This window comes from Pygoscelis adeliae, unplaced genomic scaffold (genome assembly GCF_000699105.1).
Source record: "Pygoscelis adeliae isolate BGI_AS28 unplaced genomic scaffold, ASM69910v1 Scaffold351, whole genome shotgun sequence".
Classification (NCBI taxonomy): Eukaryota; Metazoa; Chordata; class Aves; order Sphenisciformes; family Spheniscidae; genus Pygoscelis; species Pygoscelis adeliae.
In genome coordinates, this window is record NW_008824112.1 from 285,615 (window position 1) to 299,671 (window position 14,057).

The window sequence follows — 14,057 nt, forward strand, 5'->3', positions numbered from 1 at the left end:
TCGGCAACAGACAATCTACACAATGCCCAACAACTAAAATACAGTGCAGAACCTCCTGCCTGACTCGGAGACCAGACTCTTCCAACCCGAGTCTCGTAGTCCTGATCCAAGTTGGGGCTGGAAAGTGCCTGTGCTAGGTGCGCTGCCTGGAGCCTGCCAGGCAGCAGATTTATTCTCCAGTTACAGGGTCTGCCTCCACTGCCATTGCCTGATGCTGGCCAGGCAGGATGCACTGCTCCCAGCATCACCTAACCTTCCCTGGGGACACCCAACCAGGCTCGGTGCAGCTCTTCTCATCCCCTTCAGGGGAGCACACCACTGCTTTCAGCAGCCCTTTCACCACACAGTGCCAGCCCTCTTTGGTCAGGGGATTTTCAATGGCAAACCCTGGCTTTGCAGAAGAAGGAGACTTAGACAAAATTAGTCTCAATTAGGTCAAAGTGGCCAGAATTGGTCTGCCACATGATTTCTATCTAGCTGAGCTCTTTCTGCTGTTGCCTTAGAGGATGCAAAGCACAAATGTGGGACAGGACATCCCTCCCCTGGGTCGCAGCCTCTGGCAGGATGGAGACAGCCAGGAGCTCCATCTCATGGTCACACAGACCATGAAAGGAGACCCAGACCTCATTCACATCTGGAAAGATTCAGCGTCCTGAAAAGAAGGAGCTGGCAATATCAAGCTCAGGGACCTGTGTTTGGAAGGCTGCAGGGTCAAAGGATGAAGAAGAGTTCAAACTACTGCAAGGGTCATAAGCACTATAGGGGATTGGCAACAATATCTTCTCAATTAAACAAAATTAATTAGGAGGTTAATCAGTAAATGAGTAAGTCAGCTTACACGTACATGTGTGTAGATTCATTTCTTGAGCCATGAGACACACACACACCAGGGATTCCTCTCAGCAAACTTATAAATGCTTCCACCGTTAAAATCTGCTGGGTCAGAGAAGCAGGCGACATACCTGGCGGACGCAGGGCTGGCCAGCATCACTCCCACAGGGGCTGGGTGAGTTGGGTACACCTGCTGATTTATCTGGACAAATCTGCAGCAGCAAGCCAGGTAAGTCATCCATCGGTGCAAGGGTTTTAAACAGAAGCAGTACAAAAGGATTTGCTGCTGCAGTCTTTTCTTTACAAACTTAAAAAATATATCTATTTAAAATATATTAAAAAAAAAAAGAAAAAGAAAAAGAAAAGCGCCTGGAAAAGGCCCCATCACCCTCTCCAGTCCAATGCTTCTTGACCACATTCTCTATAAAAAAAATGCAGCCTGGATTTTGGAAAAAATCTTAGGCAACTCTTCAAGGCTCTTCTCAAGACCATTCCCCAGGTGAGCCAGTCCACTCAGCTCTCCAGCTTAACTTCATCCTTATTTCTGAATTCCCTCTAGTTTGCCATTTTTTTCCATAAAGTGCCTGCCACAATGCACTTCAGTCTGCTCCTCCAGCTCAGTCCTTTGCCCCTGTTCTTCACGTTCATCCTACCTGAGGGTGTTCCACTGAACAAGCAATTCTGTATGATTTGCCCAGAAACTTTATTTTAATCTGCTAACATGTTTTATAAATGACAAGAAAGCAAGCAATCAGATTTGCCTGGGAAGATCTACCCTTGATAATATGATGCTCTCTGGACATGTCACAGTCTGCCTGCAAGGTCCTGCTGGAAAACAGCAATTAATTTGGCTGAAAGACGGGTTGCATCCCTGGGAAAGAGAAATCCCAATGCCTCTCTTTCCCAAGTGGGAGAGGTGAAGGTGATGTGGGCAACTGGACCTCAAAAGCATGGAAGTATTGAGATCACATGTAAAGTGGAGCTCTTTGAAAACTGGTTTGGGGAAACTTTTGTGCATCATCAGAGGCCCCCTTGTGAGACCTCATCTGTGTGACTCTAACCAGGCATGCCCAAGAAAGATGCTTTAAAGGAAGGTGTAAAGAGGAAAACTGCTTGTGCGACTACGAGCAGAGCTCTGGTCTTGTGAAAAGGGACAAAAGAGCAGAGACTGGTTTGCTGAGCAAATGTCAGGCTGGGTTGTGTGGCTCTATAGACAAGCTGGGGTAAAAATGCCAGGGAGGGAAAAGCGTAATCAACTTCAACTTCAGAGGTGATAGAAACTGGACAGGAATACACTGAGAGAGGAGAGTAGAGGTAATTTCCCAGCTGTTGGAGCAGGGTGGAAGGTTGGTGCTGTCTTCCAGCAGATGCATGAAAGCGAAATATCCTAGGATGATGACTATCAGTTTTTCTGGGTAAGATAAGCTGTCACACCTAAAGCAACAGGCACTTGGCTCTGTGATACAGAAGGTCCTTTTCGGCTCCATCTTTCTAGATACAGAGCAAGAAAAATGGGAGATGAAGATGGGAAATCAAATAGTCGGTCCTGATGGAGGGGTTAAAAATTCTCCTGCAGGTCTGGAGTAAAACTTCCATCATCTGAGGTTTACTTACTTCCATGTCTCATGGTGGCATGTGGAAGAAGGACAAGGATTGTGCTAACTCTTCTCTGCTTGTTTTGATATAGGAACTATGGGATGTCAAATGACACCAGCAAATGTCAGGCTCACAGGAAAGGGAAGGGGATATTTCACAAAAGGTGCCATTAGTTTGTGAAACTCCTTGCTAAAAGACAGTGTGGGTGCTAAAATTTTGCACAGAAGAATGGAGAAACCACATCCAGCTCAGGAAGTCCCTGAGCTTCAAATCATTGGAAGCTGGGGGGGCACTCAGGAGAGGTATCATGGTATGTTTCCTTTCTCATACTCTTCCCTGAGGGTCTGCTTTTGATGCTGGACATAGGATCTGAGGCTGGATGGACCTTTGGTGTGACCCAGGGTATAGCTGTCCTTGTGTGCCTGGGCTGTCTTCACTCAGGCTCCTGCAGTGACCACCATGCCCAATTCGCATCCCACCAACACCTCGCTGTCGGAGCTGCACCTGACAGGCATCCCAGGGCTGCAGCACCTGCACCACTGGATCTCCATCCCTTTCTGCATCATGTACCTCGTCGCGCTGGCTGGGAACAGCACCCTCCTGTGCGTGATAAAGGCTGATCCCAGCCTGCACCTGCCCATGTTCCTCTTCCTGTCCATGCTGGCTGTCATTGACCTGGTGATGTCCACCTCCATCACCCCCAAAATGTTGGGCATCTTCTGGTTTCACTCCACTGCCATCAGCCTGGATGCTTGTCTTACCCAGATGTACTTTGTTCATGCTTTCTCCGTGATGGAGTCAGGGGTGCTGGTGGCGATGGCCTTCGACCGCTACGTGGCCATTTGCAATCCACTGCGGTACTTGTCCATCCTGACCAGCCCCATTGTGGCTGCCATTGGCTTGGCTACCTTGCTCAGGGCTGTGGTTTTCATGAGCCCCCTCACCTTCCAGATTCGCCGCCTGCCTCTCTGCAGCCCGGCAGTCATGGACCACTCATACTGCGAGCACATGGCCATGCTCAAACTGGCCTGCAGGGACGCTGCCTTCAGCAACACCTACAGCCTCTCCGTCTCCACTTACGTGGTCAGTTTCGACTCGCTGCTCATCGCCCTCTCATACACACTCATCCTCCGAGCTGTGCTCAGCCTCTCCTCCCCACAAGCCCGCAAAAAAGCCTTCAGCACCTCCAGCTCACACCTCTGCATCATGGCCCTCTTCTACATCCCTGGGCTGCTCTCCATGTACATGGAGAGGTACCACCAGGAGCTCCCCCCCCATGTCCGGGTCCTGTTGGCTGATCTCTACCTCCTCATCCCACCAGCATTCAACCCCCTGATCTATGGCATCAGGATGAAGCAGATCCGTGATGGAGCACGCAGGGTGATCTCCCAGAGGAGACGCATGGCAGGAGGGATTGGGCCTGGCCCTGGGCACAGGGCTGGGACTCATGAAGACAAAGTCTCTTCCCTAGAGAGGCCAAAACCTCTGCTGGACCTTGGTGTGGCTCTCAGCGTACGTTCAGAGATGCAGGTGCCCCAGGAAATGTTGGCACCCACTGAATTAAGGTCAACACCAAGGGCTTCAGCTGGTTGTTCTCCTGCCTGTCCCTAGCACAAGGCAGTGACATTGGCACAGCACCTCTGGGTGGTCTAGCTCCCTCAGATCTCCCAACATCAATACGATTGCAGCCACCACCTAACCTTGTTCTGGCAAAATGACCTAGTGCAGCTGAACCACAGAAAATAGCTGTTTCCTTAACGCATCATTTTCTGTGCAGTGGAGTCATGCCGAGAGATGGAAGGGACATGGGATCACAGGACCACGGGATAACTCAGGCTGCAAGGGACCTCAGGAAGTCTCTAGTCCAACCTCCTGCTCAAAGCAGGGTCACCTACAAGGTCAGACCAGGTTGCTGAGAACATCCCCTCCCTCTCGGTGAACGTCTGTCAGCCCTGGGGAGCAGGTACCCACACACAGTCACCACTGTCCTGAATGCACAAGCATAGCACACACTTATGCACACTTATCTCTCACCAAAGCAAATCACTTGAACACCTCTCTGACTTTCCCCTGCCTCTGTTCTCCACCGCTACAGCGGGGCTACACCAGAGCAACAATTTGGTAGCACCCAGTTGCCATCTCCTTGATGACTTCTTCATGCTCTAACAGGTAAAGTCGCCCCAGTGGAAGTGGCAGTCAGTCCCGCTGTGCAGAAGTGCCACGGAGGCCAGCACAGACAGCTGAGGTGCCCGCTGGTCTCTGGGCGTTGCTGCACTTCTGCCCTGCGCAGGGGCAGAGGACTGCATTGCTCCACCAGCCCTCTCCATGCACCATGGAACTGGTTTTAGCTGGGATAGAGTTAATTTTCTTCATAGGAGTTTGTATGATGATGTTTTGGATTTGTGATGAAAGCAGTTGTCTTGAGTCTGGCTGAGATGGAGTTAATTTTCTCCACAACAGCCCTCATAGTGCTGTGCTTTGTATTGGAAGCTAGAAAGGTGTTGATAACACACCAGTATTTTGGCTACTGCTGAGCGGTACTCGCGCAACATCAAGGCTGTCTCCAACATTCTCCCCTCACCCAGTAGGCTGGGGGTGGGCAAGGTCGTGGGAGGGGACACAGCCAGGACAGCCGACCCAAACTGACAAAAGGGGTATTCCATACCATATGACGTCTGCTCAAAGGAGGAGGAGGCGGGGGCATTTGTTATTACATTTGTCTTCCAGAGCAACTGCTACGCATACTGAAGCCTTACTTCCTGGGAAGTGGCTGGACGTCACCTGCTGATGGGAAGTAGAGAATAAATCTTTTGTTTTCCTTTGCTTCCACACGCAGACTTTGCTTTTGCTTTATTAAATTGCCTTTATCTTGACCCACGATTTGGGGCTTTTTTTCCATTTTTTTCCCTCCCCCCACCCCCGTCCTGCTGAGGAGGGGAAGGATAGAGCGGCTTTGATAACACAGACTTTTTTATTTACTGCTGAGCACTGCTTGCACAGCCTCAAGACCCTTTCTGCTCCCCACGTTGCCCCAGCAGCGAGTAACCTTGGGGTGCACAAGGAGCTGGGAGGGGACACAGCTGGGACAGCTGACCCCAACGGACCAAAGGGGTGTTCCAGACCATATGACACCACGCTCAGCAATAAAAACTGGGGGAGGAGGTTTGCCAGGGCTGCCGTTGCTCAGGGACTGGCTGGGCATTGGTCGGCTGGTGGTGAGCAATTGGGGTTTTTTGCATCACTTGTTTTTCTGGGGTTTGTTTTATTTTGTTGTTGTTGATTCTGGTTTTTTTTTTCTTTTCTTTTTTATTATTAAACTGTCTTTACCTCAACCCATCAGTTTTCGCACTCTTACTCTTCTGATTCTCTCCCCCATCCCACTGTGGGGAGGAGTGAGTGAGCGGTTGTGTGGTGCTCAGCTGCCTACTGGGGTTAAACCACGACAACCATGGATGCCATTCTCCTGAAGGGATCTGCAGCAGGAACCTGTCTGCCAGGTGACGAGGCTGTTGGGTTGTGTGATTAAAGGTTCACCTCCATAAACCCGAAGGAGCAGAGGAACATGGCAGGCAGGGGAACCCCAATATCCCCCTCAGAGCTAACAGAGCCCCCATCTCGGCTGCTCCCCAGGCTGTCCCAGAAGGATGGTCAGCCCGTGGCCAGGTGTGAGACCTCCAAGTTGGTCAACGGCAGTGGGTTTCCCTCTTTGCAGACTGACGTGGGGTACAGCCTACGGAGGAGTGGGGGGACAATCAAGATGGGATGCCAGGAAGAGCACTTTGGGACTGTGTGGCACTCAGACACGGGATGTTTAGAGGAGGAACCAAAAGCTGGGAATGGGAGAGATAAGGGGGGTTGGGGGCAAACAAGTGTGGGAAAACAGAGGCATAAGGGTATGAAAGGGTCCAGTCACATGTAAACATGGTCTTGGTCAACGTGCTTGTCTGTCCATGCCTGGTGCCTGATCAGTGCAATCTGTCCTGTTTTCTCATTAAACTCCATTTCTAACAACATCCCTGGGTGAGGGTCGCCTAATCTGTGTGCATGTGTGAGCACGGAGAGCTGAGCACCAGCTGCTGGAGTGGGGACCGCGGACCACAGGGACCCATGAGCCTGGGGTGCCAGCACCTGGAGAGACTGGGGTGCACACATGTGGGGTGGGTACGTACATCAGTGTGCAATCGCCAGCAAACATCAAGCAGGACCAGCCAGCAAGTAGGCTGAGATTTGGGAGCCAGTTATCAGCGAGGCTGTAAGTCTGGGCTGGATGCTGGAGAGACCAAAGGGTTTGATTGCTAGTGGGGGGACCGGGGGGTCCAAGCTACGCTACTGCAGAGACCATGGCGTCGGCTACTGGTGATGTTATAGGACTCAGCCAGCTACGGGAGAGAGCCATTCGCACATGTGTGTCTGTATGTGCATGAGGCAACTGAGGAGACCAGAGACCCAGGACCAGCTACTGGGTAGACTGAGTGTCTAAGTTCAGCTACTAGAGGGATCCACACTGTATATATGTACACACAATTTCCTCTAAAAGCATTCATCCTAATCACCCGGAGAGGAGAACAGGATCAGGCCATTGATGCTGTTTGTGGTTTTTTGTGTGTTTTCAGCCTGTGTTGATCTGTGTGGCTGACTGGTCTCCGCTTGCAAACAACCTGGGGCTGGGTCCGTGTTTGCACCCTGTGGTCCAGATCAGCAGCCAGGAAACTCCTGGGTGCAAAAGCAATAAACACACTGACATGTATGACATGACAGGCTCCAAAGTGTGTGAGAAGCATGGGGGACCTCCCTCGGAAAGAAAGTCTTGCTTTGGGTGTACTGAAACTTCCTGATCTGCCATTGAGACATATCAACCAGAGAAGTGAACTCCAAGCAAAACAGCCTAAATGTAAGAACTTTTCTTGAAAGCATGCTCTCTACCTGCAGCCTAACACTGTGTCCCTGCCCCGGCACATGACCTGACCACTGAAGACATCCCCTCTGCTCGACAGGACACAGTGCCATTTTCTGTGTCTGGATAGGAGTATCTGCAAGGCACCGTTGCCATCCAACGTGCAGAGATCCCTGCGGGATGGAGGGGCAGGTGCACTTCTGGCTGGCTGGGTTTGTTCAGGTGTGGAGAAGACATGGGTCCCTGGAGGGAGGAGAGGCCAAGAAAAAAATGTGCGTAAGACCATGGCAGTAAAGATAATACTGAGTCCACATGGAGCTGAGTGATGGATGGTAGAAACGCCCTGTCCTGAATGAGGTCTCAGCTGTAGCTCTTATGGGCTGCTTTGAGGTAGAAGCTCTGACAGACTGAAGCATCCCAAATGTCAGGGCTGATGTACCCATCCTACATCAGGTCTGTGCCTCCCAGACCATGCGTGGGGTCAGGCAGACCCAGACACCGCTCCCAGGCTCTCCAGGGCAGCCAGCCGGCTGGAGTAGAGTTCATGGGACAAGACAGCTCACATGGGGACCACTCTAGGAAACGGACATGCATTGGAGGCTGCATCTCCATCTCACAACCGAGCGTACACACACATTCCTGTGGGAAAGTGCTGAGTCGGAGACAGGACACAGGGGCTGTGAGGAAAGTGCTCCATGTTGTCACTAGCATGGGTATTGTCAGCCATGAGCCACCCCACAGCTTGCTGCTTGCTAAAAAGCTACTGGTGGATGATCATCCAGGCAATTTCTTGTAACAGGCAGGGATCTGGTGTGGTCATCACCTGCCTGGTCTTTGCCACTGTGTAGGGAGAAGCAGGAGATGCAGTAGCAAAGTTTTGGCACAAATGAATGTGTAGACCCTGCCCACTGTACTCAGACTCTTCTTCTTGTCTCTCCAGGATTGTTCTCTGGAGTTTCTGTATTACCTTCAAGCTTCTCCCATCAGAATAAAACCTTGGAAATTAATCTTTTCCTCTGACTACCACCTGGTTTTGCAGGCTTCTCTCATGGGTGAATGACAGAATGAAGGCAGAGCAGCAAAAGGCAATTTCATGATCACACTTAATGTCCCAGAGCACTTTCTGAGCCCACTTTTTGCCCTACAAATTTGGAGGAACTTCCTATGTTGGGCCCATGGCAGGGAAGCCAGGGCTGCTCAGGCAAAAGCGCTGTCTGCGGGAAGCTGGATGCTGACCTTTTTCTGTCCTTTTGCAGCTTATTTCAAGATGTCAGCTGAGTGGTGCTGAGCAACCAACAAAGAAATAAGCCTTTCACAAGCAACCAACTGTAGAGTCCCTTGGTTATCCCTGGTGGCACAACTTGAAACATGAACTTCTTCACCTTATAGGAACTTTCAAGCCATAACAGCCCCATTTATTCAGCATTTCCGATCCCCTCCCCCTAGCCGGTCACGTTACGCTGTAGTGCTTCCGTCTCACACATCATAATAATGATGTGGATTCCTGATTTGGCTCTTGCACTGATGCAGAGTCCCCACCTTATTGTCCTTAGTTCTGGACATCTCAGGGCTCAAAACTGGGCTCCTTTTTTTAAACACAAAAGCAAGATTCTCCTGCATGGCTTCTGATCCTTCAGCCGCCCCAAGAGCAGATCCTCCTCTTTCATCCTTGTGGGTGTCCCCAGCCTGGAAGCTTTCCCCACCTGCCTGGACATCCTTTTCTGCTCAGGCTATAGCATCGCCTTGGTAGGAAATGGTGTAGTTTTGCTTGTCATTGAGCTGGACAACTCCCTGCGTGACCCCATACATTGCTTCCTGGCCAGGCTGGTGGTCATCAATGTGGTGATGGTGATATCCATCGTCCCCAAGATGCTGAGCATGTTCTGGCTGAACTCCACAGAGATTGGTTACATGGCCTGTTTTGTTCAGATATTCCTTGTTCACTCCACAACATCAGAGGAGTCGGGTGTGCTCCTGGCCATGGCTGTTGACCACTACGTTGCAATTTGTCACCCCCTCAGGTACCAAGCTATCTTGAATCGCCAAACACTTGCCCAACTAGGCCTGGCCATTGTGGTGAGAGCTCTCCTTTTCATGGTCCCCTTGACAGGGATGGTGACAAACCTCCCCTATTGCCATTCCCCTGTGGTTCCCCATTCGTACTGCGAGCACATGGCCGTGGTGAAGCTGGCGTGCGCAGACCCCAGACCCAGCAGGCTTTACAGTGTGGCAGGGTCCTCTCTTGTAGTAGGGATGGACATGGCTTTCATTGCTGTGTCCTATGGGATGATACTTAAAACTGTCCTGGGGAAGAAATTGTGCTGGAAGGCCTTCAGCACCTGCGGGTGTCATAATACAGCAGCTGTATTACATCCCTGGGATAGTCTCCATATATGCACAGCAGTTTGGCAGTGGCATATCCGTGCATGCACAGGTTCTGCTGGCTGATCTCTACCTGGGCCTCCCCACCATGCTGAACCCCATCGTTTACAGCATGAGGACCAAGCAGATCCATCAGGCAGTGCTCAAAATGCTATTTTCCAGGAAGGTTTATGCCTGGCACGGTAGTCAACGGTTTTCCAGGTGTATTCATCTATGCAAAGACAGCACGAATTTCATTCCCATTGAATGCACACGGTGAACAGAAGCAATGAGAGGAGGGTGGGAGGACTCGTTGGCTTAAATGACCACATGAGACCCTGCTCTGTGATAAGAGTTATTTGGGACTGGGATCATTAGCAGATACCAGAGTCCTATTTCCCTTCCTTCTTTTCAGGTGATACAGAGAAGTAAGCAGCCACCTTTGAGTTTTGAGATTGTCCCGATGCCGTGAACATCCCTGTGATAACTTAAAGCAGCATTTCAGGGCTCCGGGTATATTTGTGTAAATACACAGATTCTATTCCAAATCGGGAAATTTCTTCTATGTTGTCTTCTTTAGTCCCTGCTGGACTATCAGGGCTAGCAACAGGAGACTGGCACACATTGCAGGTGCTGTAGCCACAGAGGCTCTCCTCTCTGGGCCTCTCTTGCACAAAAGGCTGACCCTCACTGAGCACAGACCAGCTTTTCTGGGTTTCTGGGTGATGATGGAAACCAAACGTCTTCAAAACTGAGCTCTTCAAAGCATTCTGTCCATCTGACAGTACACACCAGCTGGGTGAGGAAACCGAAGCAGGGAGATGCACAATGGTGTTCATCACTGTATCTAGGTGTCAACGCCTTGTAGTGGTGGAAATAAACACTGAATCTGCTTGGGGATACTTACCAATCCTGTGTCTGCTTGTTGTAATGACCACAAGTCCATGAATAGCTGAGTCTAACATGTCTTGGAGGCCTGAAGGACAGCATGCCGTAGGTCTCTGAGTGTCCAGGCCTGGCTAACTCTTGCTGCCAGGAGACCAGCTGCATCCCACACTTTTCTGAGCCCTCTCTGAGCCAGCCAGATATGTCCAACCAGGATATATCTATGGTCCAACCAAGGTTGCAGCACCCGACCATGCTGAGACCTCCCTGGGTGCAAGAGCCCTCCTGTTCCGGAAGCTGGGATCCAGCTGGGAATGATCCAGACAGGTCAGGTCCCCCAGCAAATACAGGTTTTATCTGGAAGCTGCAGGCACAAGGAGCCGTTCTGGGGCTCCGCAGCTTAGCATTAGCAGATGGAAAGCCCAGCTCTGACCTGGGATAAGGAGATACTCTGCAGGCATTATTTTGAACTGGTACTGGAGGCTTGCTGGGAGAGGCGCAATTTCAGTGAACAGGAAGATACATGTCAACAGCAACTATCCAAAGTACCAACACCAACAACTCATATCCCCATACCTTGCCTTTCTTCAGTACCAAGAGATTCAGCAGGTTCAGAGGTTCAGGCACTCACAAGGGTTTCTGCTCCTCAGAAATGGAGGATGCTCCATTGACAGAGGGATGCTCTGCACCCCTGCAGGGATGCTCCTCCGGGGGTCAGGCTGGAGTATTCTGAGACTCAGTAACACCTAAAGTACAAAGAGTCAATGTTTTGAGACAAAAGCAGCAGGCTGGTGAGCCTTTGCCCAGGGTGTTTTGCCAGGGATATGTGGCAGTTCCCGTTAGGATGTTTAAGATGCAGGAGTGATGAAATAGAGAGAATTCGGTAGAGGTGAATGGCTGTGCCTCAGAGGTGCTCATGGTCTTCTGCTCGGCGGAGGGAGTTTCATCCAGAGGGAGGAGCCATGACCCCACTTGGGTCTGAGTGTGGAGGAGGAGTAGAGGGATGAGGTTGGGGAACTGTGTCCATTAACACAAGGATTCAGAAGAAAAGCATACAGAGATGGCATGTCTCCTCCGACAGCAAAGGAGTGGGACAACTCTCATCCTCCTCAGACACATTCAGGGCAGAGGTCCACATGGTTACCACCATCTTCCTTACAGTCATGGCAATGAAAGAGGCAGGTGCAGTGTAATTCCTCTGACCTATTTCAGATATCAGCTTTAGGTCGGGATGAATACTGCCATAAACTCACTGTTTGTCTCAATGGATGTGAAGGCAATCTGGAGGACTAGCTCCAGCCATAGACTGACACCATGTCTACAACTGCCACCTGTGTTTGTCCAGATGAATCCCACCCAAAATGTCATGTTTAGTCCTCACTTCTACGTTAATTTAAAAATTAAACTCAGTGAAATGCATTCAGTTTCAAAATTGGTTTGAATGTGTCATTCCCCAGGTCAAAAATATTTTTTCCTGTCTTTGTGGTGTTTATCTGTCTTTCTGCTGCACTCTTCCCTGACATCTTGAAAAAACAGTTGACAGAATGTTTCTGCTATCCTGAATTTGCATTTTTTGCTATACTGAATTTGCACATTTCAGCCTCATGCTGCCTGGGGCTTGGGGAGGGGGTCTGGTGGGGGTGAGGATAGCTCATGGCATGGCCCTTTGCACTGAGAGCCAGAAGAGACTTCCAGCAACTTGCTCAGCAGAGCCAGAAATGAAACTGCACTTGCATTGCTCCGGGCAGAAGCACAAAGAAGGTCTTTCATTCTGCTGGAGATGACTTGCGCAACCTATTCCTGTCTCCCTTGGTCATCTCCTAGCACCTGCCATTTGTAAAAGAAATTAGATGAGAGGGAATTGACTTGGGACTAAGGCTGTTATCGTCCAGCCCCCTCGCTGAGGTTATTACAGATGCCCGGAGAGGACTCATGCTCTTGGGAATCTCCATCCAGGAGGATACTCCCGGCGGCATTGCCTGGGGTGATTTATGCACAGCCCTGCAGCTCTGCCCTCACGCACAGGAGATGTTTCTTTCTTGGCATGAGCGTCCCCGAGGGTGGCAGCTGTATGCAAGCAGAGAGCAAGGTGGGTGGCTATACGGGAGGGCTGGCATGAGTCAGGGCACGGCAGGCTGCTCCAGGTGCCTGAGGACGGGAGGCTGGTGGGAGTTCAGCGTCTGGCCTGTACACATTCACAACGTGAGTCCATTAGGAAGAAGGCAATTGCTGGAAAATTTATTTTAAAAGTAGTTTTTCAAAATTGTAAAGTTTCTTATCAAATGAAACTGCAGACCCAAGGCCACAGAATTCTGATTTTTTAAGTATATTTTAGGTAAAGATAGGACTGGAGTTTAAAATAGTAAACAAATAAATACCAACCCTTTTAACCAAAACCAGAAATTGTTTGCTGCAAAAGAGTTGGCTTGTTTCTGTTTGTATAAATCAATCAATTATCAGCTAAATACACATTTTCTGTAAAACAAACTAGACTTTCAACCATGAATAATGTTCGTAATCCCCTGCATACAAAGGCAGGTATCTGAATAAAAAGCTATGGGCACGCAGCCGAGGGTTCTCGCCGACAGGCAGAATTTGGTGAAATAGGCTGGATTATGTCACACGTGGTGCAGCTCGCTCGAGATCGCGTAGAGAGGTGAAGGAGGCAGGCAGCCCGTTGGCCCAGGATCCCACCCAACCCCGCTGACCCAGGACCCCGACCCATCTGGGGGACAAAGCATTATTTTGGGGAGGTATCCTGCATCCGTGGTGAATGAAGCTGTCAGAACCATCATCACAGAAACCTTGTGTTTCTGCAGGGACGCCACAGTGGCTGGCTCTAGACTAGAAGTTATTCTGTATGACTTTCATCAGTTGTCCCAAAATCAGCACAAATTGTGTCTCAAATAATGCTGGGGAAAGGCAAGTCATGCAGAGCAGACCAGAGAGATTGGTAGACTTGATCATTCAAAGGAACTACCTGCAATAAGCTAAATACCAGGGCAAGGAGAATCGGACAGGTTTTCAGTGGAGCACTGCTGAGGAGAGGAGAGGAGAGGAGAGGAGAGGAGAGGAGAGGGGAGGCGAGGGCAGGGGAAGCGAGGGGGAAACTGCTGAGGAGAGGAGAGGAGAGGAGAGGAGAGGAGAGGAGAGGCTCTGGAAAGCAGCTGACAGCACACTGAGAGGGTAACACTGGGACCCAAAGGGCTAGTGCAATTTTGGATGCATAAGAGGGAAATGGAAGAGGAGAGAGAGATAGAGATATATAGAGAGACATATGTATATACATATATAGAGAGAGTGGTTAAACATTGGAACAGGCTGCCCAGGGAAGAGGTTGAGTCACCATCCCTGGAGGTGTTTAAAAGACGTGTGGATGAGGCACTGAGGGACATGGTTTAGTGGGCGTGGTGGTGTTGGGTTGACGGTTGGACTCGATGATCCTAGAAGTCTCTTCCAACCTTAATGATTCTATGATTCTATATTTTTT

At 50.2% G+C, this 14,057-nt stretch overlaps 2 protein-coding genes across 2 annotated transcripts; both read left to right on the top strand.

The window, feature by feature from the left end:
- Nucleotides 1–2,886: 2,886 nt before the first annotated feature.
- On the top strand, nt 2,887–4,671 carry LOC103925535 (olfactory receptor 52K2-like). The gene is made up of 2 exons (XM_009334263.1): nt 2,887–3,939; nt 4,597–4,671. Exons 1-2 carry the CDS (start codon nt 2,887–2,889, stop codon nt 4,669–4,671), a joined length of 1,128 nt encoding a protein of 375 aa, XP_009332538.1.
- Nucleotides 4,672–6,767: 2,096 nt separating this feature from the next.
- On the top strand, nt 6,768–10,114 carry LOC103925536 (olfactory receptor 52I2-like). Its single transcript, XM_009334265.1, is given in 5 exon segments — nt 6,768–6,831; nt 8,578–8,590; nt 9,007–9,672; nt 9,674–9,885; nt 10,098–10,114. Coding segments are annotated over 5 exon segments (972 nt in total).
- The last annotated feature ends 3,943 nt before the right edge of the window (nt 10,115–14,057 follow it).